Source organism: Mobula hypostoma, chromosome 6 (genome assembly GCF_963921235.1).
Source record: "Mobula hypostoma chromosome 6, sMobHyp1.1, whole genome shotgun sequence".
Classification (NCBI taxonomy): Eukaryota; Metazoa; Chordata; class Chondrichthyes; order Myliobatiformes; family Myliobatidae; genus Mobula; species Mobula hypostoma.
The window spans coordinates 112,277,249-112,305,022 of record NC_086102.1 but is presented as its reverse complement, the minus strand read 5'-3'; the positions used below and the strand labels follow the sequence as shown (position 1 = coordinate 112,305,022).

General features: G+C 47.3%; 1 protein-coding gene across 1 annotated transcript in view; it reads left to right on the top strand.

Annotated features, from left to right (window-relative positions):
• Positions 1 to 27,774, top strand: part of asic4a (acid-sensing (proton-gated) ion channel family member 4a) — a 322,546-nt gene that overhangs the window by 262,980 nt on the left and 31,792 nt on the right. The window contains exon 2 of the mRNA XM_063051476.1: positions 27,144 to 27,288. Coding sequence (XP_062907546.1) covers positions 27,144 to 27,288 — 145 coding nt within the window. The remainder of the gene's footprint in view (positions 1 to 27,143; positions 27,289 to 27,774) is intronic.

The following is a 27,774-nucleotide window of genomic DNA, read 5'->3' as shown; positions in this document are numbered from 1 at the left end:
AGTGTACTAGGGGACCAGTCAATAGTCTAATAACTGTGGGACAGAAGCTTTCCCTGTGCCTGGCGTACGTGCTTTCAGGCGTTGTATCTTCTGTCTGATGGGAGACGGGGGAAGAGAGATTGTCCGTGGCTTCAGTGTGGTTGGACCAGGACAGAATGATAGTGATCTTCACTTCGAGGAACTTGACGCTTTCATTCCTCCCCAGCTCAGCAGAGCTGCAGACCACAGGAGCATGGGCACTGCACCGTCGTTTCTGATGGCAAAGGGAAACCTTTATGTTTTGTAGTATTGAGGGAGGGTCACACTGTGGGAGGGGTGATTCTGAGGGAGAGTCACACTGTGGGAGGGGTGGTACTGAGGGAGGGTCACACTGTGGGAGGGGTGGTACTGAGGGAGGATCACACTGTGGGAGGGGTGGTACTGAGGGAGAGTCACACTGTGGGAGGGGTGATACTGAGGGAGAGTCACACTGTGGGAGGGGTGGTACTGAGGGAGAGTCACACTGTGGGAGGGGTGGTACTGAGGGAGAGTCACACTGTGGGAGGGGTGGTACTGAGGGAGGGTCACACTGTGGGAGGGGTGGTACTGAGGGAGGGTCACACTGTGGGAGGGGTCGTTCTGAGGGAGAGTCACACTGTGGGAGGGGTGGTACTGAGGGAGGATCACACTGTGGGAGTGGGGGTACTGAGGGAGGGTCACACTGTGGGAGGAGTGATACTGAGGGAGAGTCACACTGTGGGAGGGGTGGTACTGAGGGAGGATCACACTGTGGGAGGGGTGGTACTGAGGAAGGGTCACACTGTGGGAGTGGTGGTACTGAGGGAGAGTCACGCTGTGGGAGGGGTGGTACTAAGGGAGGGTCACACTCTATCTATCTAGAAAAAGAGTTGTACTGGCGGTCTTGGGCAACACCGACTGCTGAGCACTGCTGCCAAGTTAAGGTGGACGGGTCCTTGACAGCACCCTTGTGCTTCGGGAGGCGGGTGCCCTATGCCAGGACAGTTGCGCGGAGCCATTCCCGCGCCTTCTCCGTGAGAGGTTAACAGGTTTGGTTCTACCTGACGTGGAGGTCGTCCTCTCGGCCTACACTGATGATGTCCTCCCGTTGGTCACCGACCCTGTTGACTTGCAGGCGATGCGAGATTGGCAGTGTGCCTTCTCGGCTGCATCCTCTGCAAGGGTCGACTGGGAGAAGGGCGCGGGGCTCTAGGTGAGTCAGTGGCAGGTGGACTCCCGACCGGAGGGGCTGAGGCTGTTTGCAGGGAGCACCACGCACCTCCTCTGCTCGGGGTCTACCTGAGCTCGACGGAGGGGGCCCGGCCGGGGAACTGGCGGGAGTCGGAGACAAAGATCTCTGCGCGGCTGGGGCGCTGGTCGAGCCTCCTTCGTGCGATCTCATACCGGGAGAGGGCTTTCGTTATAAATCAGCTGGTCGCCTGCATGGTGTGACTACTTTAATCTCACCCGTGGTGTTGGTACCCAGGACTCAGGCTGGTGGACTTCTTCTGGGGAAATAGGAGGCGTCAGGTCTCTGCGGCGGTTCTGGGTTTTCCGATCGCGGAGGGCGGCCAGTCCTCGATGTTTCGGCGCACCCAGCTGACCGCTGTCCGCCTCAGGACTGCTCCTGCACTCCATTCACTTCCTCGCTTTCGTCTGCCGACCGGACTCGCCTTGGCGGTGCCTGTCACCATCCGGCGGCGGAGGAGGTCCCCGGTGGAAATCTCTTCATGCGGGGGTGTTTCCCCTGTACATTGGGGACCTGGGGTGGAAGGTGTTGCATAGGGCAGTACTGTGCAACAGGTCTTTGGGCAGGTTCACTGACACCCCGTCCACCTGTCCACTCTGTGTCCGGGATGAGTCAGTGTCCCACGCCTATGCGGAGTGTGAGAGGTTGCTGCCCCGTTTGAACATCTGAAAGGGCAGCTGCTCAGGATCTGGTTACACCTCAGCCCGGTGCTCCTTGTATACCCCGGTACGGGAGGGGGTGGGTCGCGAGGAGGATCTCCTGGTGGGCTTGTTTCTGGGCCTGGCCAAGACGGCCATTCAGGGGTCTGGGCAACAGAAAGTGGAGGGCACTGCCAGGGACAACTGCCTGCCCCTCTTCCGAGGATACGTTCATGCCCGGCTGTCCTGCGAGAGGGAGCACGCAGCCACAATGGGTACAGTGGGGGATTTCCGGGAGCGGTGCCCCTCCCCCGGTACTGATTGTCTAATAGATCGTAGTAACCATATTTTAATTTGATTTGATTTGATGTAATTAATTTGATTTAATTTGAGTGTACTCACTGTCTTGTAAATACTGAATGTCTGTACCTTGTGTATTTGTGTTGTGAATAAACCTTCACAGTTTTGTAAAAGTAAGGGGCAGGACTGAGGGTATGCCATGTGCTCAGGAGTCTTCCTTTCTGCTCCCCATTCTGGGAATCAATGGGGGTCAAGCTGTGTACATACATCTATTGATGCTTCTGGACGCATCTTCAGTGATGTTCCTGGAATCATCGGGTGTTTTGGGTCTTTCAACATCATACAACCTCCTCCAGGTGACCCAGCCGGGGCTGATCAGACCCCAGCTTGTGTCCAGATGGCTAGCTACTTATGACTCCATGGCTCCCCTCTTTTGAGCCACAGCCATCTTGAGGCCCTCTCTGCCGCATTGGTGGTACTGCGGATGGCTCTCCTCTTCCTCTCTCCCTCGATGCCCAAAATGCTGAAGGCTCTAACTAAAGAACGGGCTGCGAATCCCCTACAACCAACCTCCACTGGGAGACAACTCGCTCTCCATCCAGCCTGCTGACAGATGCTGACCAGTCCTGCGTACTTGGAGGGCTTCCTTTCAAAGGCCTCCTCCAAGCTATCTTCCCATGGGACTGTCAGCTCCAGCAGCACCACTTGCTTAGTAGACTCAGACACTAGGACAATGTCTGGTCACAGGGTGGTGGCTGTGATATGGTTGGGGAACTTCAGCTGCCCTTTCAAGATCCACCAACAGCTGCCAGTCCCTTGCAGGGGTCAGAATGCCTGCAGATGTTCTTTTGGCAGGTATTGGCTGCTCCCCAGCTCTGACAAAGGCAATGGTCTGCTTGGAGGGTCGGGACCACTTCGCCCACTCAACTCCTGCGCTGACGGCTTCAGCGATGGTCTTCAGGACCTGATCATGCCTCCACCTGTACCGTCCCTCACCAAGTGCCCTTGCGCAGCCGCTGAGGATGTGCTCCAGGGTTCCTCGCTTGGAGCACAGTGGGCACGCAGATGACTCTGCCTTGCCCCATGTGTGCAGGTTTGATGGGCTTGGAAGCACATCGTACACTGCCTGGATGAGAAATTGGATGTGGTGTGGTTCAGCTTTCCAAAGATCAGCCCAGGTCACTTTCCTCTCAACCGCATTCTCCCATCTTGTCCAATCTCCCTGCTGCTTCATTCCCACCGCCTTTCAGGCTCTCATCTCCTCCACTACTGCTCTCACCTCCTCCTGAACTAGACGGCGCCTTTCCTTCCCTCTGGTGTCCATTTGGCGAGTTGGAAAGGATCCTAGCCCAGCTCGGCCTCGTGTGACCACTCCCACCAGCCTCCTGTGACGCAGCCTCGCCTCTGCCTCCTGAACAGCTTCCCCTGCCCTCCACTTCCTGCCAGCACTTACTTGGATCCCTGCTCTAGCCACCTTCGGGTCACTTGAGTCCCTATACTGTAGCACTTCCCTGGCTCTTGTTACCTTGAATTCTTCCTCCAAGGATTTGAAGGGCAGTTGCAGTTTGTTGTGGTGTCCATAGAGTGCGATGCTGCTCAGACTCTTTGGCAGCCCCAGCCATCTCCTGAGGTGGTTGCTAACCCTCCTCTCTAAGGTTCGACTCAGAAACTGTGTGAAACCCCCAGGCACTGAATCCACTCCTGTGGGAAGAGGCAGGGATCCTGCATCAGATGTTTGACAATGTCCTGAAGGTCTGTGGGTGAAATTCATCCTGCACAGTTTGTGTGTATGAGTGGGGGGGGGGGGGGAGGAGCGGGTGGAGGGTCATGTGTCTTTTCCATCATGTTGTTTCTCTCTAAAGGCCGATTTATACTTGTGCGTCAAATCAACGTAGGCTTAGCTGCTTACCCTACGCCATTCCCTACCCCATAGCCTAACGTAAAAACGTAACTACGCGTCGCCGCGTCGCAGATTGCAACAGCTGTGATTGGTCCGCTTGGTAGCATCGCATTCCCTCCTACGCTGCAACAGCTTCCCATTGGACGACTGAAGGGCAGGGAAGGAACTCTGGCTACATTGCTTTCCGTAAAGCTTTACAGACCTCCGAAATTATGCAGGACCCTGTGCTTGATGCCAGTTTGTAGCTAGCTGCTACAGCCTGTTGACTCTTTCAACACGAAGAAACTCAACACAGTGGCATAGAAACCCCACCGCCAACTAGCATTTTGGCGGTGAATTGCAGAGAGACGCAGACACACCAGTATAAATGTTCACAACGGCGTAAGCTAGGACGCACAAGTATAAATCAGCCTTAACTCTCACCCTCCCTTTTCCCACCACTCTCTCCTCCACTCACTCCCCCTTCTTAATGCTTCCCTCGTCCCCTCCCCTCTCCACTCCATCTCACTCACCCTCCTTCCCCTTCCCCGCTCTCTCCCTCCTCCCCTTTTTCCCTTCCTTTCCCTCCCTACACCACATTCCCTCTCTCCCTCCTCCCAAACACGTCTCCTCCCATCTGCTCTCTTTCTCCCTCTCCCCTGCCTTCGCACTGTTTCATGCCCTCTCCCTCCCCTTACCTCCTACCCCTCCTCACTGTCCCTGCCCCATCCCTCTCCCTCTCCCCAGGAGCTATGGTCCGGACCAGAGATGGGGAGGGGGGTGGGTTTGCGAACGGGGGGCTCAGACAGAGATCACAGTCTGAGTCACCAGTGGAAGTGGCAGCTGTTCTGGGTCAGTGAGAAGTGGTGGCCAGGGTCGGGAATGTGTGCACCCGTCTACCACCTCCCACCCCCCTCAATGACGGACCATCCTCGCGGGGCAGGCAGCTCCGGGTTGCGGGGGGGGGGCGCGGGGTGCTCGTTCGTAACCTTGGGAGTGGGGAGTGGGAGGGGGAAGTCGAACACATAGGGACACAGGACACGGACACACACACACACAACGGTGTGGGTACAGAGGGACAGGTTGGTGGGATTTCTGTGCTGTGTGAGGCCCACTCTTACCACTGTGCCTGGCCCACACGGTGAGGCCCAGCAACCCACCTAGTTAACCCTAGCCTAATCACAGGACAATTTACAATGGCCAATGCAGTATGTCTTTGGGCTGTGAGAGGAAATTCTATCACCCGGGGAAACCCACGCGCTCACAGAAAGAATGTACTAACTTCTCACAGACAGCGTTGGAAGTGAACTCAATCCCGAGCTGTAAGAGCATTGTGCTAACTGCCACGCTACCGTATGAAAACTTTACCATCGTACTTAGAGAAGATATTCCCAGGGCAATGTCCAGGGAGACCATCTGGGTAGAACTTGGGAATAAAAGTGGGGTGATCACTGTTAAGCAAAAGGAGTTATATGACATACTTTCCGATATTCAGCAGGAGATAGAAGAGGAAGTATGCAAGGCAATCACAGATTAGAGTAGGAACAGCAGGGTTGTAATAGCTGATTCTAACTTCCCTAATATTGACTGGGATAGCCATAGGAAGCCGAAAAGGTTGATTGGGAGAGGCTATTGATGAGTAATGAGAGCACCTGGCAAATTCCAGTCTGGTGTGACAGATTCGATGGGCCGAAGGGCCTGTTCCTGTCTGCTGTGACAGATTCGATGGGCCGAAGGGCCTGTTCCTGTCTGATTTAACAGATTCGATGGGCTGAAGGGCCTGTTCCTGTCTGCTGTGACTGATTCGATGGGCTGAAGGGCCTGTTCCTGTCTGCTGTGACAGATTCGATGGACTGAAGGGCCTGTACCTGTCTGCTGTGACAGATTCGATGGTCTGAAGTGCTTGTTTCTGATTCCCACAGCTGCAGTGTGTAACTGATGTGAGTGATGTATTCTGTCACTTCACTGTGCAAATACTTCCAGGTTTGATTTAATTCAGCTGAATTCTTTGTCGTTTGCCAATTTTTCATGTCTTCATGTGATGGGGAAGTCTGGACAGAATTAATCTCTTGGACACTGATGAATCCCACAACACCAGCCTGTCTGCAGAACCATTTCATCAGCTCTCTGTTGAAGTGTCTGTCCTGGGACCATCTATCAACATGGAGCTACACCAGACCAGCGCAGACCCAACCCTGGAACCAGTCAATCAGGGGATATCCCAAACCAGCATAGACACAACAGTGGGACCATCTATCAACATGGGGGTAGCACAGACCTGACCCTGGGACCATCCATCAACTCTGGAATGTCCCAGACCAGGGTACACCCTCCCTCCCAGGACAGTACAGAACCTCAGGACACCCTGACCAGCACAGACTGACCCTGCGGCAATCCATCAACTCTAGGTCATGCCAAACCAGAACACACCCAACCCTGGGACCATCCATCTACACAGCAGAGAGCCATGACCTTATCAAACCATGATGGGCACAGATGTTATTTTTATTTAGAGAACAGCACCGAGTTGGTCCTTCTGGCCCTCTGAGCCACACCACTCAACAACCAACCTATTTAACACTAGCCTAATCACATAGAACGATACAACACAGTACAGACCCTTCAACACACGATGTTCTGTCAGATTCTTAACCAACTCCAATATCAATCTAACCCTTCCCTCCCACATAACCTCCATCTTTCTATCATCCATGTGCCTCTCAAATGCCCCTGATGTATCTGCCTCTAACATCACCCCTGGCAGGGTGTTCCACACACCCACCACTCTCTCTGTAAAATATCTACCTCTGAAGTCCCCCCTGTGGTTTCCTCCAATCATCTTAAATGGGCGTCCTCTGGTCTTTCCTTATTTAGAACCATAGAACCATAGAAACTACAGCACAGAAACAGGCCTTTTGACCCTTCTTGGCTGTGCCGAACCATTTTCTGCCTAGTCCCACTGACCTGCACACGGACCATATCCCTCCATACACCTCCCATCCATGTCTCTATCCAATTTATTCTTAAATGTTAAAAAAGAACCCTCATTTACCACCTCGTCTGGCAGCTCATTCCATACTCCCACCACTCTCTGTGTGAAGAAGCCCCCACTAATGTTCCCGTTAAACTTTTCCCCCCTCACCCTTAACCCATGTCCTCTGGTTTTTTTCTCCCCTTGCCTCAGTGGAAAAAGCCTGCTTGCATTCACTCTATCTATACCCATCATAATTTCATATACCTCTATCAAATCTCCCCTCATTCTTCTACGCTCCAGGGAATGAAGTCCTAACCTATTCAACCTTTCTCTGTAACTGAGTTTCTCAAGTCCCGGCAACATCCTTGTAAACCTTCTCTGCACTCTTTCAACCTTATTTATATCCTTCCTGTAATTTGGTGACCAAAACAGAACACAATACTCCAGATTCGGCCTCACCAATGCCTTATACAACCTCATCATAACATTCCAGCTCTTATACTCAATACTTTGATTAATAAAGGCCAATGTACCAAAAGCTCTCTTTACGACCCTATCTATCTGTGACGCCACTTTTAGGGAATTTTGTATCTGTATTCCCAGATCCCTCTGTTCCACTGCACTCCTCAGTGCCTTACTATTAACCCTGTATGTTCTACCTTGGTTTGTCCTTCCAGCGTGCAATACCTCACACTTGTCTGCATTAAACTCCATCTGCCATTTTTCAGCCCATTTTTCCAGCTGGTCCAAGTCCCTCTGCAGGCTCTGAAAACCTTCCTCACTGTCTACTACACCTCCAATCTTTGTATCATCAGCAAATTTGCTGATCCAATTTACCACATCATCATCCAGATCATTGATATAGATGGCAAATAACAATGGACCCAGCACTGATCCCTGTGGCACACCACTAGTCACAGGCCTCCACTCAGAGAAGCAATTCTCTACTACCACTCTTTAGCTTCTTCCATTGAGCCAATGTCTGATCCAATTTACCACCTCTCCATGTATACCTAGCGACTGAATTTTCCTAACTAACCTCCCATGCGGGACCTTGTCAAAGGCCTTACTGAAGTCCATGTATACAATATCCACTGCCTTCCCTTCATCCACTTTCCTGGTAACCTCCTCGAAAAACTCCAATAGATTGGTCAAACATGACCTGCCACGCACAAAGCCATGTTGACTCTCCCTAATAAGTCCCAGTCTATCCAAATGCTTGTAGATTCTGTCTCTTAGTACTCCCTCCAATAACTTACCTACTACCGACGTTAAACTTACCGGCCTATAATTTCCCGGATTACTTTTCGATCCTTTTTTAAACAACGGAACAACATGAGCCACTCTCCAATCCTCCGGCACCTCACCTGTAGACAGCGACATTTTAAATATTTCTGCCAGGGCCCCCGCAATTTCAACACCAGTCTCCTTCAAGGTCCGAGGGAACACCCTGTCAGGTCCCGGGGATTTATCCACTTTAATTTTCCTCAAGACAGCAAGGACCTCCTCCTTTTCGATCTGTACCGTTTCCATGATCTCACTACTTGTTTCCCCTAATTCCATAGACTTCATGCCAGTTTCCTTAGTAAATACAGATGCAAAAAACCTATTTAAGATCTCCCCCATTTCCTTTGGTTCCACACATACGCGACCATTCTGATCTTCAAGAGGACCAATTTTATCCCTTACATTCCTTTTGCTCTTAATATACCTGTAAAAGCTCTTTGGATTATCCTTCACTTTGACTGCCAAGGCAACCTCATGTCTTCTTTTAGCCTTCCTGATTTCTTTCTTAAGTATTTTCTTGTACTTCTTATACTCCTCAAGCACCTTATTTACTCCCTGCTTCCTATACATGTCATACAACTCCCTCTTCTTCTTTATCAGAGTTGCAATATCCCTTGAGAACCAAGGTTCCTTATTCCTATTCAATTTGTCTTTAATCCTGACAGGAACATACAAATTCTGCACTCTCAAAATTTCTCCTTTGAAGGCTTCCCACTTACCGATCACATCCTTGCCAGAGAACAACCTGTCCCAATCCACGCTTTTTAGATCCTTTCTCATTTCTTCAAATTTGGCCTTCTTCCAGTTAAGAACCTCAATATCTTTTTAGGAAAGATATACTGGATTTGGAGGAGATTTTCCAGGTAGATTCTGGAGATGAAGGGGTTAGTCTATGAAGAGAGCCTATGAAGAGAGATTGAGTTGTCAGGTCTGTACTTGCTGGAATTCAGAAGAATGAGAGGAAACCTTATAAAAACATAGAAAGGGATTGATATGACCGAGGCAAGAAAGTTGTTTCCACCGGTAGGTGAGACTAGAACTACGGGACATAGCCTCAAGATTCGGTGAAGTAGATTTAGAACGGAGATGAGGAGAAACTGTGCTTCCCAGAAAGTAGTGAATCTGTGGAAATTCTTTGCCCAGGGAAGAAATAGAGGCTGCCTCATTAAAAATATTTGATAGGTTTTGCATAGCGGGGTAAGTAAGGGGTTCTGGGGAAAAGGCAGGTTGATGGAGCGGGCTCGATGGGCCAAATAGCCGACTCCTGCTCCTATTTCCTACACACTTATACTCCTACCACCCCTCAGGCACCACGTTCCCGATCGCAGTGACTCACTGCCCCGGGTACTGATCTCCCACCCTCTGTTCCCCCAAGTTCTGATCCCCCACCCTCTGTTCCCCCGAGTTCTGATCTCCCACCCTCTGTTCCCCCAAGTTCTGATCCCCCACCCTCTGTTCCCCCGAGTTCTGATCTCCCACCCTCTGTTCCCCCAGGTTCTGATCTCCCACCCTCTGTTCCCCCGAGTTCTGATCTCCCACCCTCTGTTCCCCCAGGTTCTGATCTCCCACCCTCTGTTCCCCCGGGTTCTGATCCCCCACCCTCTGTTCCCCCGAGTTCTGATCTCCCACCCTCTGTTCCCCCGAGTTCTGATCTCCCACCCTCTGTTCCCCCAGGTTCTGATGTCCCACCCTCTGTTCCCCCAGGTTCTGATCTCCCACCCTCTGTTCCCCCAGGTTCTGATGTCCCACCCTCTGTTCCCCCGGGTTCTGATCTCCCACCCTCTGTTCCCCCGGGTTCTGATCCCCCACCCTCCTCCCCTGGAACGAGTTCTCTCTGCTTAACCCCGGAGGGGCTCCTTGCACCCTTGTTGCTGATGAAGTTTGTAAGATGAGCAGAGGGAGCAGCAAGTCTAAAGGGTCAAAGGTACAATTTAATGTCAGAGAAATGTGTACCATATACACCCTGAAATGCTTTTTCTTCGCAAACATCCACGAAAACAGAGGAGTTCCCCAAAGAATAAATGACAGTTAAATGTTAGAACCCCCAAAGTCCTCCCCCCACAGCTCCCCTTCCTCCCGCACATAAGCAGCGGCGAGCAACAATCCCCCTCTCCCCACCGGCAAAAATAAAGCACACCGGCTACCAGCACTCAAGCGTGAGCAAAGCAATAGCAAAGACACAGACTTGCAGTTACCCCAAAAACTACATTGTTCACCCGATAATTCGATATGCTGCAGACTCTCTCCCTCCTAATAAGGGAGAAAGAGGTGACTCCATTTTCCAACGAGCGGGGAGAGATAACAAACAGCTCACTGGTTTACGATGTTAAAAGTCCATTACGTCGCCTTTTTTCAAGCTCTGTCCCTGGAGATCGCAAGGATCCCGGGTGCCCAGGCACACAGCAGACGTTCTGACTCCCCCAACAACACATGGGTCCCCGGTGGCAACTCTGACCCTTGATCCGCCCGTCTCCAGTTCCTCGAGAAACCAGGCTTCTGAATCCATGCTGAAATCTTCGGCCAAGACTTTGGCATGCCGAATAGCGGTCGATTGTGGAACCCATTCCCACAAAGGACCATAGTCAGCTAGTCAGCGTGTAACTCCAGGTCAGGGTCTTCAAAAGAATCCTGAAAGGGAAAAATAGAGATATTAAAGATGGAAATAGAACTGTTTTCGAAGATGCAAGCAAAGCAGTCGCCTTTGGGCACCATGACTACTTAGCTGTGCCTCCTCGTATTGGTTTATTATTGTCTCATGTGCAGTGAAAGGTTCGTCTTGCGTACTGTCACACAGTATATTGAAGTAGTACAATGCAAACCAATAACAGTAACAGAGAGTGCAGCACAGTTAGATGGTAAGGTGCAAGACTACAGTGAGGTAGATTGGGAGGTCAAGAATCCATCTTATCATACTAGGGAACCATTTAATAGTCTTATTGCAACGGGACAGAAGAGCTTCTTGGTTGGTGCTTTCAGACTTTTGTAGCTTCTGTTTGATGGGAGAGGGGAGAAGAGAGAACATCCGGGATGGGTGGACTGGGGTTATTTTGGTGGCTTTACTGAGGCAGCAAGAAGCATGTTGAGTTCATGGATAACCTGTGATGGACTCTAATCATTTATCACCTTCAGCTTGCCGTTCAATTGCATTTGTTACATTAATAGCCAGAAGATCCATTTTATTTAATTGGAAATATTCTAATCCCCTACTACATTTCAATGGTTTTCCCAAACTATAACATGTTTAAACTTGGAAAAAATTAGGAGTGGTACTATCGATCCTTCGGTTAAATTTGAAGAAACTTGGAGGCCATTTATTCAACATTTTCATACGATGTAAGCTGATCTCTTCCGAATCCTTTTCAATAACTTTTTGTTTGTGTATAGAGGAGTGGAGTTAATGACAAATAATGATGTTAACCGATGAAACATGGCAGCCCAGCCTCTGTTTTGTTTTGTCTTATTTTGTCTTGTTTAGTGTAGGGGGATTTTTTTCTTGTAAAAATTTTTTTTTGAATCTTTTTCATGTTCAGTTATTAAGCGATTGGGAAGCTTAAATTACATGTGTCACTTGGAGTCTGTGTATGAATATAAATTTAAAGGCATCCGTTAGTCATGTGAGACCATGGATCTGCGTCTGGAAAGTCTTCACTCTCCAGGGCGCAGGCCTGGGCAAGGTTGTGTGGAAGACCAGCAGTTGCCCATGCTGTAAGTCTCCCCTCTCCACGACACCAATGTTGTCCAAGGGAAGGGCATTAGGACCCATACAGCTTGGCACCAGTGTCGTCGCAGAGCAATGTGTGATTAAGTGCCTTGCTTAAAGACACAACACGTTCCCTCGACTGGGGCTCGAACTCACGACCTTCAGATTGTTAGTCGAATGCCTTAACCATTTGGCCACGTGCCCCCACATGTATATGTTAACCGTTATTAATGTAATCGTGATTTCTTTGTATCACTATCATTGTTATGTTTATCAGTTCGAAACTTAATAAAAAAGATTGAGAAAGAGTTCTGTTCATTGGCAGTACGTAGACTTTTAGTTGGGATGTCCACCTTCCCTGTTGTGGGCATACGCTCGAAGGTTGGGGGGGCGCGGATGTTGGGTAAGGACATGGCAGCCTTGTGAACTGGAGAAAAGAAAGCTGCTAGAAAGAAAGAAAATCTTGTCTTTGTTGTTTGAACGTTAACATTGGCAGCCGAGGTTATAAACTATAGGATCCCGCCAGCATTTGATAAGACCGAGCCTTAGGAAAGGTGGAAAAATGAAATTGGAATATGGACTTGTGTTACGGAGCTCGAGAAGAAGAAACAGTCCTTTGTAGTTGTACTGTGGCTTTCAGGGAAAGCCAGACAGACCACGATGGGAATTTCAGTGGAAGACTTGAACCAAGATGACGGTATGATTATGCTTAATAAATGCACTTTTCCGTTCAGTTTTTCCTGAAGGAAGAAAAGGATTGGATTTATGAGGCATATTCTGACTTTGACAACATTTCCAGAGACAGTTCTACAAATCAGTCTCCACTGTGGAAGCCACCAGCAGTGTGCCAGGTGTTGAAGGGTGTGAGGGAAGAGAAGTGAGTGCAGTTACTATAACAAGGGAGAAGGTGCTCAAAAAGCTGAAAGACCTAAAGGTGCACAAGTCACCAAGACCAGATGAACTGCACCCTAGGGTTCTGAAAGAAGTAGCGGTAGAGATTGTGGAAGCATTAGTAATGATCTTTCAAAAACCATTGGACTCTGGCATGGTGCCAGAGAACTGGAAAATTGCAAATGTCACTTCACTCTTTGAGAAAGGAGGAAGGCAGCAGAAAGGAAATTATAGACCAGTTATCCTGACCTCAATGGTTGGGAAGACGTTGGAGTCAATTGTTAAGGATGAGGTTATGGAGTACTTGATGACACAGGACAAGATAGGACAAAGTCAGCAAGGTTTCCTTCTGGGAAAATCTTGCCTGACAATCCTGTTGGAATCTTTGAGGAGATTACAGGTAGGATAGATAAAGGGGAGGCAGTGGATGTTGTATATTTGGACTGTCAGAAGGCCTTTGACAAGGTACCACACATGAGGCTGCTTACCAAGCTAAGAGCCCATGGTATTACAGGAGAGTTTCTGGCATGGTTAGAGTATTGGCTGATTGGTAGGAGACAGTGAGTGGGAATAAAAGGATCCTTTTCTGGTTGGCTGACTAGTGGTGTTCTACAGAGATCGGTGTTGAGATTGCTTCTTTTTATGCTGTATATCAATGGTTTGATGCATCAGCAGGGGAGATGAGGCTGAGCACAGGGCTATGGTAGGAAACTTTGTCACATGGTGTGAGCAGAATTATCTGCAGCTTAATGTGCAGCTTAGTCTTCTTCAAAGACTAAGGAGCTGGTGGTAGACCTGAGGAGAGCTAAGGTACCGGTGACCCCTGTTTCCATCCAGGGGGTCAGTGTGGACATGGTGGAGGATTACAAATACCTGGGGATACGAATTGACAATAAACTGGACTGGTCAAAGAACACTGAGGCTGTCTACAAGAAGGGTCAGAGCCGTCTCTATTTCCTGAGGAGACTGAGGTCCTTTAACATCTGTCGGATGATGCTGAGGATGTTCTATGAGTCTGTGGTGGCCAGTGCGATCATGTTTGCTGTTGTGTGCTAGGGCAGCAGGCTGAGGGTAGCAGACACCAACAGAATCAACAAACTCATTCATAAGGCCAGTGATGTTGTGGGGATGGAACTGGACTCTCTGACGGTGGTGTCTGAAAAGAGGATGCTGTCCAAGTTGCATGCCATCTTGGACAATGTCTCCCATCCACTACATAATGTACTGGTTGGGCACAGGAGTACATTCAGCCAGAGACTCATTCCACCGAGATGCAACACAGAGCATCATAGGAAGTCATTCCTGCCTGTGGCCATCAAACTTTACAACTCCTCCCTTGGAGGGTCAGACACCCTGAGCCAATAGGCTGGTCCTGGACTTATTTCCTGGCATAATTTACATATTACTATTTAACTATTTATGGTTTTATTACTATTTAATTATTTATGGTGCAACTGTAACGAAAACCAATTTCTGCAGGGATCAATAAATTATGACTATGACTATGACTATTTAGATGATGGCTTTGTTGCCTAGTTTGTAAATGACAAGAAGATTGGTGGAGGGGCAGGTAGTGTTGAGGAAATAGGTAGGCTTGAGAAGGACTTAGACAGATTAGGAGAATGGACAAGAAAGTGGCAAATGAAATACGATGTTGGAAAATACAAAGTCATGCACTTTGGTAATAGAACTAAATCTGCGGACTATTTTCTAAACAGGGAGAAAATCCAAAAATCTGAGTTGCAAAGGGACTTGGGAGTCCTTGTGCAGAACACCCTAAAGGTTAACTTGCAGGTAGTGTTGGTGGTGAAGAAGGCAAAGAAAATGTTAGCATTCATTTCAAGAGGTCTAGAATATAAGAGCAGGGATGTGATGCTGAGGCTTTATAAGGACTCATATTGAGTATCGTGAACAGTTCTGGGCTCCTCATCTAAGAAAAGATGTGCTGGCATTGGAAAAAGTTCAGAGGAGGTTCACAAGGATGATTCCGGGAATGAAAGGGTTATCATACAAGGAGAGGAAAGTTTGGTGGCTCTGGGTCTGTACTCGCTGGAATTTAGAAGGACGAGGGGGGATCTCATTGAAACCTTTCGAACGTTGAAAGGCCTAGACAGAGTAGATGTGGAAAGAATATTTCCCATGGTGGGGGAGTCTAGGACAAGAGGGTACAGCCTCAGGATAGAAGGGTGTCCATTTAAAATAAAGCTGCAGAGAAATTTCTTTAGCCAGAGGGGTGGTGAATTTGTGGAATTTACTACCACAGGCAGCTGTGGAGGCTAGGTTGCTGGGCGTATTTAAGGCAAAGATTGATAGAAACATAGAAACATAGAAACATAGAAAATAGGTGCAGGAGTAGGCCATTCGGCCCTTCGAGCCTGCACCGCCATTTATTATGATCATGGCTGATCATCCAACTCAGAACCCAGCCTTCCCTCCATACCCCCTGACCCCTGTAGCCACAAGGGCCATATCTAACTTCCTTTTAAACATAGCTAATGAACTGGCCTCAACAGTTTGCTGTGGCAGAGAATTCCACAGATTCACCACTCTCTGTGTGAAGAAGTTTTTCCTAACCTCGGTCCTAAAAGGCTTCCCCTCTATCCTCAAACTGTGACCCCTCGTTCTAGACCTCCCCAACATCGGGAACAATCTTCCCGCATCTAGCCTGTCCAATCCCTTTAGGATCTTATACGTTTCAATCAGATCCCCCCTCAATCTTCTAAATTCCAACGAGTACAAGCCCAGTTCATCCAGTCTTTCTTCATATGAAAGACCTGCCATCCCAGGAATCAATCTGGTGAACCTTCTTTGTACTCCCTCTATGGCAAAGATGTCTTTCCTCAGATTAGGGGACCAAAACTGCACACAATACTCCAGGTGTGGTCTCACCAAGGCCTTGTACAACTGCAGTAGTACCTCCCTGCTCCTGTACTCGAATCCTCTCGCTATAAATGCCAGCATACCGTTCGCCTTTTTCACCGCCTGCTGTACCTGCATGCCCACTTTCAATGACTGGTGTATAATGACACCCAGGTCTCGTTGCACCTCCCCTTTTCCTAATCGGCCACCATTCAGATAATAATCTGTTTTCCTATTTTTGCCACCAAAGTGGATAACTTCACATTTATCCACATTAAATTGCATCTGCCATGAGTTTGCCCACTCACCCAACCTATCCAAGTCACCCTGCATCCTCTTAGCATCCTCCTCACTGCTAACACTGCCACCCAGCTTTGTGTCATCTGCAAACTTGGAGATGCTGCATTTAATTCCCTCATCCAAGTCATTAATATATATTGTAAACAACTGGGGTCCCAGCACTGAGCCTTGCGGTACCCCACTAGTCACCGCCTGCCATTCTGAAAAGGTCCCGTTTATTCCCACTCTTTGCTTCCTGTCTGCTAACCAATTCTCCACCCACACCAATACCTTACCCCCAATACCGTGTGCTTTAAGTTTGCACACTAATCTCCTATGTGGGACCTTGTCAAAAGCCTTTTGAAAATCCAAATATACCACATCCACTGGTTCTCCCCTATCCACTCTACTAGTTACATCCTCAAAAAATTCTATGAGATTCGTCAGACATGATTTTCCTTTCACAAATCCATGCTAACTTTGTCCGATAGGTTCTTGATTGGACACGGCATCAAAGGCTACGGGGAGAAGGCCAGGGAGTGGGGCAAAGGAGGGGAAAAAAGGATCAGCATGATTGAATGGCGGCGCAGATTCGATGGGCCAAATGGCCTAATTCTGCTCCTCTGTCTTACAGTCTAAATATGGCTGATTATATTACTGACTTTGAACAAAAGTACAGTCGCATGTGTAAACACAAAATGGAACTTTCTGACGCAGTATTAGCTTTCAAATTGTTGGATACTGTGTGTCTAGACATAAAGGACAGGCAGCTAGCGTTAACTGCACATACAGAACTTACATTTGCATCTATTAAATTGGCACTGAAGAGGATTTTTGGAGGAAAGGCCGCCAAGACACCAGTTGGAAATACTCTGAGTCAGAAAATGGCATACTTCACTAAGTAGAAATGAGAGAGCAGCAAGCGTAGTTCCCAGAGTAACCAGATGAGGGCACCATTACCTGGGCCAAATCCACTAAACAAGTACGGCAAGGGATTGAGAGGTGCTGTTTGTCAGAGTACTTGCCACCTGGCAAAAAACTGTCCACACAGAACCGAGAAAGTTGAGCTAACTGAAGAAAATAACAAATCGGAAGATGTAGCTACTACTACATCGACTCAGGTCTAGGGGGCCGGCGTCAGGCACGATGACGGACTCTCCACTTCTCCCTCTCCCTCATCAGTGTGTTCAGTTCATCTACATTAGCCGCGCCGCTGTCTTCTAGGAGCGTGTTGACCATAGTCTTGGGAGGGCGCCCAGGGTTCATCCTCCCGTGCTTGGGCTCCATATGATGACTAGGCTGGCAGGTAGCTCGGGGTGGCGTAGACAGTGCCCCACTAGTTGCAGTCTACGCCTCGATTTTAGTGGAGAGCATCGGTAGGTTGTTATAGAGCTCGACGTTTGTCATGTGCTGTTGCCAACTCACGTTAAGAGCCATCCGGAGCATTCGTGTATAGCAACCATCTAGAGACTTTCACATAGTCTTGGTGAGTGTCCATGTCTCGCATCTGTATGTGAGAATGGACTCTATGGCTGCTATGAAGATCCTCTTTTTAAGCCCTCTGGTCAGGTTCAACTTCCAGATTTCCTTGTCATTCATAGCCCTCCACGCCAGCGCCTTCCGTACCTTTATGTCCTTCCCCGAGCTCATCATTCTTGACCCGAGGTACTTGTAGTCAAAGACTCTCTTAATGGTATCTTTCTTTATGGTCTTGAGGGTACCGTGGAAGATGTAGAAGAGTGCCATACCACATTGTTTGTGAAGGAATTACTTACTAATGCAGAGATATCTGAGGCAAAGATTTTAATGATAGAATCTGGAGGATCTGTTGTTATTGATACAGCATGGACACGCACAGTGAGTGAAGAAAAATGGCTCGAAAGCTGTGTGAGTGAACTAAACCGGAATCAAGTGCAGAAACTGGTGAACAGAGATACACCTGGTAAAAAAGCACTCAAATTTAGAGGTGTAAAGATTGTACATTCTAGTAAAAGAGTAAAAATTCCAACAAAATTAGGGCAGACAAAATGTTAAATTGATGGAGTTGGTACCAGTGAACATTCCATTACTCTCGAATAAATCTTCCTGAAAGAAAGCGGGAACAGTACTGGATATGGAGGATGACCAAGCAATGAAGTGTCAACAGCCCGTGTCTCTTGAGCTCACCAGCTCTGGACATTACTGTGTGAACAGTCTAGATAAGACATTACTGAGAACCAATGTGAGAATGAAGTACTAACTGTCGCACGAAACGTGACCCCAGTTGAGAAACGCAAGCAGTTTGGACACACTTCAATTGATAGATTTCAGAAACTGCTCAGGAGACAAAGATGAAGATTATTTTTCCATTCTAAAGCAGGTAATTGACAGCTGTGAGATGTGCCAAAGGTTTGGAAAGCCCAAACCCAAGCCTGCGGTTGGCCTGCCACTAGGGTCTGAATACAATGAAACAGGAGCCGTAGATCTACATGAACTGGAGCAACGAGTGTGGTATCTCCACATCACTGATGAGTTCACACGTTTCAGTGCTGGTAGCATTGTAAATACAAAGAGACCCTCAGAGAGTAAAAAAACTTTATCCATTCCTGGGTAAGTGTGGATGGCCCACCTTGGAAAGTATTCGGTGATAATGGTGGTGAATTTAATCATGATGAATTCAGAGATATGGCAGAGAACTTTAACATTGAAACAAGACAACAGCGGCATATAGTCCTCCAAGTAATGGACTTCCAGAGTGACACAATGAAATGCTGAAGGTAAGGAAAAGCAATGGCTGTGATTGGAACATGGCCCCGGACTGGGCCCTGTGGCGAAGAATACCACGCAGAATGTACATGGCTATAGCCTGTATTAATTGGTTTTGGGCCAGAATCCAAACCTTCCCTCTGTCCTGGATGACAGACCACCTGCTCTAGAGGGCACGACACGTAGTGACACACACAAATTACTGGAGGAACTCAGCAGTCCAGACAGCATCTATGGAAAAGAGTAAACAGTTGACGTTTTGGGCCGAGACCCTTCATCTGGACTGGAAAAAAAATGATGAGGAGTCAGAGTAAGAAGGTTGGGGGACGGCAGAAAGAAGTACAAGGTGGTAGGTGATTAGGTGAAACTGGGGGGGGGGAGAGGTGAAGTAACAAGCTGGGAGGTTGATTGGTGAAAGACATAAAGGACTGGAGAAGAGGGAATCTGACAGGAGAGGATAAAAGACCATGGAAGAAAGGGAAGGGGAGGAGCACCAGAGGGAGGTGACGGGCAGGTAAGGGGAAAAGGTGAGAGGGAAATGGGAATGGTGAAGGAATGAGGAGGGGCCATTACCGGAAGTTCGAGAAATCGATGTTCATGCCATCAGCTTGGGTGCTACCCGGATGGCAGTAGACCCATTCCCATTCCAAAATATCAGTCCACAGCCTCCTCTACTGCTGCGATGAGGCGACACTCAGCTCGGAGGAGCAACACCTTCTATCCCGTCTCGGTAGCCTCCAACCTGTCGGGATTGCCTGGATTTCCAGCATTGGCAGACGTTCTCTTGTTTGGGATTGGACTACACGGAGTGAGTGGGTTGGGAAACGTATTTCAGCACTGCATGCATCAAGGAGGGTACAGGTCCAGCCTACAAATGACAAATATGACACAGTATATTACAAAAAGAGCAGACTGTACGGAATGGAAAGGTCCTGGAGTTGTCATTAGTCAGGATGGAGTTGTGGTATTCGTGGGACATGGACGTACGTATGTGAGATTGCATCATTTCAGACTACGTAAAGCACAAAGTGAAGACGATCAGAACTCCATGGAGAAGGACATATAAAGTGAAAAGCACTTACCTGATACAGTGTCTCATGGTGCAGACAGGGATGAGGAGAGTGCAGCTGAGAACCCAACAGAGGCACTGACGGTGCTGACGAGAGAGCAGCTGGGGACTCAACAGACTTGCTTGAACAGCGCAAAGACAGCATGGAAGATTCAGTCTTAAAACAAACTATGAGATTTGTAGACCAAGACACTGGTATCTCATACAAATCTGAAGTCTTAGGATGAACAGGCAGAGCCAATGGGAGAAACAAAGACAAGAAAATCTGCAGATGCTGGAAATCCAAGCAACACACACAAAGTGCTGGATGAACTCAGCAGGCCAGGCAGCATCTATGGAAAAGAGTTTAACAGGTCAATGTTTTGGGCGAGACTCTTCGTCAGGACTGGGAGAAACCAAAGTTGGTAGAACTTGCATCACCTAGAACCAGCCACAGTCATTGGCACTGTAGGGCCAGCTGACATGTCACGTGTCACATGTAGGCTTCATATAGATCTGGTAAAGATCTGGTCGACCATCTGAGAATCTGATGAAGATGTCCTAGTAACTAAGGATATGCCATTTGAATCTGAAAATTAGGATGAAATGAGAAGTTGGAGAAATAATGGATTGTTTGAGGAAGCCAGAGACATTGGCCAAAGGACAGTGTCTACAAGATGGGTATGCATCCTGAAAGAAACCCAGACAGGAATTACACCAGAAGCACGCCTGGCGGCTGGAGGTTGAGGAACTGAACATAATAGAACTCTGAAAAGACTCACCAACGTGTGCATCAGAGTCTCTCTGACTACTCCTCTCAGTGAATGTCAGTAAATGTCAAAAGCAATGGCAACCCCATTGCACGAGCATAAAATCTGCACTCTTAGAGGGAATGGAGCTGTCGCGCGACATTTACATTAAATCCCTTCCTGAAGTCAGAAGGGAAGGAACACTGTGGAAACTCAAGTGTGTGTATGGCCTGGCAGATGCATTACACTTTAGTATAAAAAGATCAGGAAATAATGTTGAAAACAGGTGGAAGGATGTCAGAAGTGGATCCAGCTGTATTTTGCTGGCAAGATTCAGGATATCATGTGATTGGAATATTTGCCATGTGGATGACTTCATATGGGAGGCTCACAAAACTTAGCCACAACAGCTGAAGTCAGCCTTTCAGGTTGGATGGGTGGAACATGACAGATTCTGCTATAGACATCCTTGCTGTTGATGGGACAGTACAACTGCACCAGGAAAGCTACATCAGGAACCGTCAGACGATCCACATGGAATCCTCATCGGGATGCACGCTCAGTGGAGCTGGACCTGAGCAACACAGATCGAAGACAGGTCAGATTCTATAGGTGGCAAGACAGAGCAAACCCGGCATCAGGTTTGACACCTGCAACTTGGCAACCAGCACAACAAATACCACCGTACGAACTGTACATGAGGCAAACAAGATGGTGCGCAGAACTCAGTCTGAAAAAGTAGTCTTGCAGTTTCAACAGCTTGGAAAGATGGTTCATTGAGGCTTGTTGTCTCCAATGATGCCTCACTTGGAAATCTCTCTGATGGAGGGACTCAAAGGGGACGTTTTATTGCACTGATGGGAAAAGAGGGAGGATTCCCACCTCTCTATTGGCAATCAAAAAGGATCCAAAGAGTTATAGGGAGTACGCCGGCAGGAGAAACCCTTGCAATGTCTGAATGTATTGACATTGCCATTCATCTGGCCGCACTCCATTCTGAACTTGTCCATGGTGACCCAAAGAAGAACAGTCTACAAATAACTTTTATCACAGACAACTACTCTTTGGTTGATGCCATCAAATCCACCAGGTCAGTAACAGAGGAGAGTCTTCATCTTGAGAAAAGCAGCATCAAGCACAGAAAGTTCATTACGTGCTATGCTCAACTACAAAGGAGCAACCAGCGGACCGTTTCACTAAGAAGGGGGCTCCAGCTGTTGTGCTGTTAAAGCCACTTCTTCTTCGGTTGTCCATCAAGATCTGATGATGACGTCCACTCCTTTAAGGCACTTAGTGAAGGCATTTGGTAGCATAAGAGTTGTATCAAGGGTTAGGACGAATCCCCATGTCCAAGAGGACATTCAAGAAATCAAATTAATTCCCATATATATTGTTTTGTAGTACTCTGAAGGCACTAAGTGAAGGTATAGGGCATCTACCCCAACTCAACAGAGAGTGCATTTCAATTACAGTGCCTATAAAAAGTATTCACCCCCACTTGGAAGTTTTCATGTTTTATTGTTTTACAACATTGAATCACAGTGGATTTAATTTGTTTTTTTTTTGACACTGATCAACAGAAAAAGACCCTTTTGTGTCAAAGTGAAAACAGATCTCTACAAAGTGATCTAAATTAATTACAAATATAAAACACAAAAATATTGATTGCATAAGAATTTGCACCTCTTTTATATGAAACACCAAATCACATAATTAGTTAGGTAGTGATCTGTTTTTGGAGACCTGTGTGCAGTCAAGGTGTTTCAATTGATTGTAGTAAAAATACACCTATATCTGGAAGCTCCAACTGCTGGTGAGTCAGTATCCTGGCAAAATCTGCATTGTGAAGGAAAAAGAACACTTCAAGCAACTCCGTGAAAAGGTTATTGGAAAGCACAACTCAGGAGATGGATACAAGAAAATTTCCAAGTCACTGAATACCCCTTGGAGTACAGTAAGTCAATCATAAAGAAATTGAAAGAATATGGCACAGCAGTAAGTTTGCCTAGAACAGGCTGTCCTCAAAAACTGGATGACTGCAAGAAGGTGTGCAAGAAGGGGACTGGTGAGGGAGGCCACCAAGACACCTATGACAACTCTGGAGAAATTTCAAGCTTCAGTGGCTGAGGTGGGAGAGACTGCACATACAACAACTGTTGACCGGGTGCTTCACCAGTCACAGCTTTACTGGAGAGTGGCCAAGAGGAAGCCACTGTTGAAAATAACTCTTATGAGATCTCGGCTAGAGTTGATCAGAAGGCATGTGGGAGACTCTGGAGTCAGCTGAAAGAAGCTTCTCTGGTCCGAAGGAACCAAAATTGAGCTTTTTGGCCATCTGATTAAATGCTATGTTTAACATAAGCTGAACACTGCACATCATCAAAAACACACCATCCCGACCATGAAACGTGGTGGCTGCATCATACTGTGGGGATGCTTCATTACAGCAGGCCCTGGAAAGCTTGTGAAGGTAGAGGGTAAAATAAATGCAGCAAAATACAGGGAAATCCTGGAGGAAAACCTGATGCAGTCTGCAAGACAACTGTGACTTGGGAGAAGATTTGTTTTCCAGCAAGACAATGACCCCAAGCATAAAACCAAAGCTACACAGGAATGGCTTAAAAACAACAAAGTTAATGTCCTGGAATAGGCAAGTCAAAGTCCTGATCTCAAATCAATAGAGAAATTGTAGCTGGACTTGAAAAGGGCCATTCACTCATGATCCCAATCCAATCTGACAGAGCTTGAGCAGTTTTGTAAAGAAGAATGGGGAAAAATTGCAGTGTCCAGATGTGCAAAGCTGATAGAGCCCTATCCACACAGACTCAAAGCTGTAATTGCTGCCAAAGGTACATCTACTAAATACTGACTTGAAGGGGGTGAATACTTATACAATCAATTATTTTGTGTTTTATATTTGTAATTAATTTAGATCACTTTGTAGAGATCTGTTTTCACTTTGACACGAAAGTGTCTTCTTCTGTTGATCAGTGCCAAAAAAGCCAAATTAAATCCACTGTGATTCAATGTAGTAAAATAATAAAAATGAATTATTTCCAAGGGGGTTGAATAATTTTTATAGGCACTGTATGTGTGTGTATAGTATACTATAATACAACTACTTTATAGACATCCACAACATAGTAAATTTTAAATTGTCCCATTAAGGTCTAAAGATTTAATCACTGTGGAGGATTTCTTGCTCTTGTGGGACAGCATTTTTCCTGACAAGGAAGATCGCTCTTATTGGTAGGTGAAACTTGTGGCTGTGAAACAATCTCAGATTCCGGGGCCTCCACTGTGGTGTTTGTCGGAGTTGACTCCGAGACTGCAGGAAGGGGTTCTGACAGCAGTAACCACCTTTACTCTTCCTCCTTTATCTTCTTCTAGTTTTGTGCATCTTGATCTTGGGAAGATGGATTTAGTTCATTGGAGTATTCTCTGATTAATCCTTCAATTGCTTCCTTTATGATCTGACCTCTTTTCTTGGTTTCCTCATCTACATCACATCATTAACTTGTTGTATTCGGACCACTGTTTTCGTATCTCCATTGACTCCTTTCTTTTTGTCCTTCCATTCATCCATCTGGGCTTTGGTCTTTGCATCTACTTTTACAAGCAGTCTCCCACTTGAAGTTCATATGATAACTTTAGTGCACGTAGAGTAGGTTCTGGTTCTTTATACTCACAAAAACCGAATGCTTGCAACTTTGCTGAAGTTCCTTGAACTCTCTCCCAGCTTAGAACTAAGCCGCATTTTGCAAATCACTGCCTGATTAACATATCAGAGGCTTTCTCAGATATGTTGCCTGGTGTAGTTGGACCACTACTTTCATCACTTTCACCATTTCTCTGAACAGCATGGTCCTTCCTTGGCCCAATATGCTTTCCAACCAGAGGCACAGAGGCTGGCACCAGCACCAGCTTGTTCTCAGTTGGAAAATGGTTTATGGTGTTCACCATGGAGACAGTTATGACATCATCAAGTAGCTTTCTTAATTCACTTTTCATTGGCTTCGTTGCAGGGGATGTGGCATGCAATTGGTGGATTGATTTCCAATCAAGTTGTAGTTGTCTCAGCTGTTCACACCCCCCACTATGCTGGTCCTATGTTTTTACCACATACAATCTAATGTGGCTTATTGGTTGTTGTATTTCACTGTCACGAATGTCATTCCCACATGAGTTACATTTTTTCCTGTACAAAATTCTGAGTTAGATATCTGCAGGCATCAGTTTAATATCTTTTAAGTGCCTTGCAACCTTGTTTTGTGGAATGACTGAAACAGCTGAACCAGTGTCTAATTCAATCTTACTTAGCTTGCCATTTTCTTCTGGCGTAAGCCATGTTGGTTGTCAGTTACTAATGTCTGCACTGTAAATCTCAAGGCTACCCATTCCTGTGTCACTCTCATCACTATCAGATGTTTCATCAACAGCATGCAGATTAGTGCTCAGTTTGAAACTGAAATTTGAAGTTTTAGCTTTTTCTCCTCCCTGAGCTGTCCGTTTATTTTTGTTTGCCCGACACGCTCTTTGTTTGTGTCCTACTTTGTTGCATCTGCTTTTGTTTGGTGTATGTGAGCCCCTGCCACAATGGTAACACAGTTTGTTTGCCCAGATTGGTTTCTGTTTAAGCACTGTAATTTTGTTCATGCTCACTTTCGTTCATGACTGCAACTCAATTGCGTCTCTGTCTGCTGTTTCCATTAAAACTGCAATTTCAACTGCTCTTTTAAATACAAGTTATGTTCCAGTTAGGAGCCAGGTTTGAATACTTTCTTTTAAGATTCCACAAACTAAACAATCTCTTATGATATAATTACTCACATCATTACTCCCTTAGGGAGGAGGGAGGAGAAGATGGCGGCGCGATGCAGCGCGCACGGCCATTCCAAATGGTATCGTATGTGTTAAATAGGTACCGTGAACAATCCTGATTTGATGGAGACAGCTGTGAGAAGCATGGAGGAACACATAGAGAAACTTCTGAAATGCCCGCTTCACTGCCGCTGCTACTGTGCGATCGAGAGTCTCCGGAGGGGAAGGTCCTAATTCCTCGGCTTTGCCTATTGCCTGTTGCTGTGGCTGGGGTTGAAGCACTCGGCAGAGATGGTGCTCGGTGCTCTGTGTTGGAGAGCTGGTGGGAGGCTCGGAGTTTTCGGATGGACTCAGAGTCGGACTGTGGTCGGATGCTTCCAGGATGCTGCATCGGCAAGTTTGCGGCCCTGGAAGCTCATGGCAGGGAGAGTTTCTCCCTTCTACCGTCTGCGTGAGATGATGGGACTTTCGTGAGACTTTTTACTGTGCCCATGGTCTGTTCTTTATCAAATTATGGTATTGCTTTGCACTGTTGTAACGATATGTTATAATTATGTGGTTTTTGTCAGTTTTTCAGTCAGTTTGTCATGTGTTTCTGTGATATCATTCTGGAGAAACGTTGTATCATTCCTTAATGCATGCATTACTGAATGACAATAAAAGAGGACTGCATGTCCTCATAATCTAATCTAATCTAATCATTTAACTGACAATGCTCAGACAATCTCTTCAGTTCAACCACGTATGCTGAAATGGACTCCCCTTCCTTTTGATTCTGCTTATGAAACCTAAAGTGATCTGCAATGAATAACTGCTTTGGTTCTAAATGTTCCAGCATCAGTTTGACAGTAGCAGCAAAGCTGATTTCTGCAGGTTTGGCTGGAACAGTCACACTTCAAAGCAAAATGTATGTCTTTAAACCCAGTGCACTCAGCAAAATTGGCACACACATCTTGCTGGCCTTTTCATTTGCTTCAAAATGCTGTTCCAATAGCTCAGTATACCTGAGCCAATCACCCTGTTGTGTAATCAGACTCGTCAATCTGTCCGACGTAGCCAGCCATTGCTGAGTTTTTAAAAAATGATGATTATCACCCGATACTCATTCTATATGAAGCCTGATTTCTCCCATTTACAGCCATTTTTTTAGCTCAATGTCTCTGCACCCGCTGGGTGTGTTTTTCTCACTCACCAATGCTCTTACTGTGTTTTTTTTTAAGTTTGCATGTCTCACTGTGTGCTAACAGGTCAGTGGTCATCTTGGGTTTGTTTTAAAAATACCTCATTTTCAAGGTTATGCTTTGTAACTTCAGAACATTAAACGAATTTAAAGCAAGATATGGGAGTCCAAGAACACGGATGTAACTTCAAGTTTACTTAAAATGAGGCGTGCATGTATCATGTTGACATATGCAACTAACATATTTTTACATATAACCTGTGACTATTTGAATGAACAAGAATGCTTAATCAAACAATATATACAGAAGATCACTCAAATATTATTGAAATATTAAAGACACAACAAGGGTGCTGCTGAATCAGAAGGGGTGGAGGTCTATGGGGGGGGGTGGTGACGGGGAAACAGACAGTGAAATCAGATTGAAGTCCACCCCTGTGGCCAGGGGCATCGTGACCCTTCCCACTCTCTGCCAGTGCCTGTGGGGCACAGGGATCTGATCCTCTCTGCTGACCTTTAACCTTCAACCCTTGGACTCTGCTCACAGGTGTTCACAAGGTATGGGAAGTGTTACACCTTCAATGCCAACAAGACCGGCGGCAGGAAGGGCAAGCAAAGCGGTATGGGGAATGGCCTGGAACTGATGCTCGATATCCAGCAGGACGAGTACTTACCCATCTGGCAGGAGACAGGTGAGAGCAGCACTGCCCATCCACCCAGGCACTGCCCACGGCCCTAACCTACACTGACCAGCCACCCAGGCACTGCCCACAGCCCTAACCTACACTGCCCATCGACCCAGGCACTGCCCACAGCCTTAACCTACCCTGCCCATCCACCCAGGCACTGCCCACAGCCCTAACCTACCCTGCCCATCCACCCAGGCACTGCCCACAGCCCTAACCCACCCTGCCCATCCACCCAGGCACTGCCCACAGCCCTAACCCACCCTGCCCATCCACCCAGGCACTGCCCACAGCCCTAACCCACCCTGCCCATCCACCCAGGCACTGCCCACAGCCCTAACCCACCCTGCCCATCCACCCAGGCACTGCCCACAGCCCTAACCCACCCTGCCCATCCACCCAGGCACTGCCCACAGCCCTAACCCACCCTGCCCATCCACTCAGGCACTGCCCACAGCCCTAACCCACCCTGCCCATCCACCCAGGCACTGC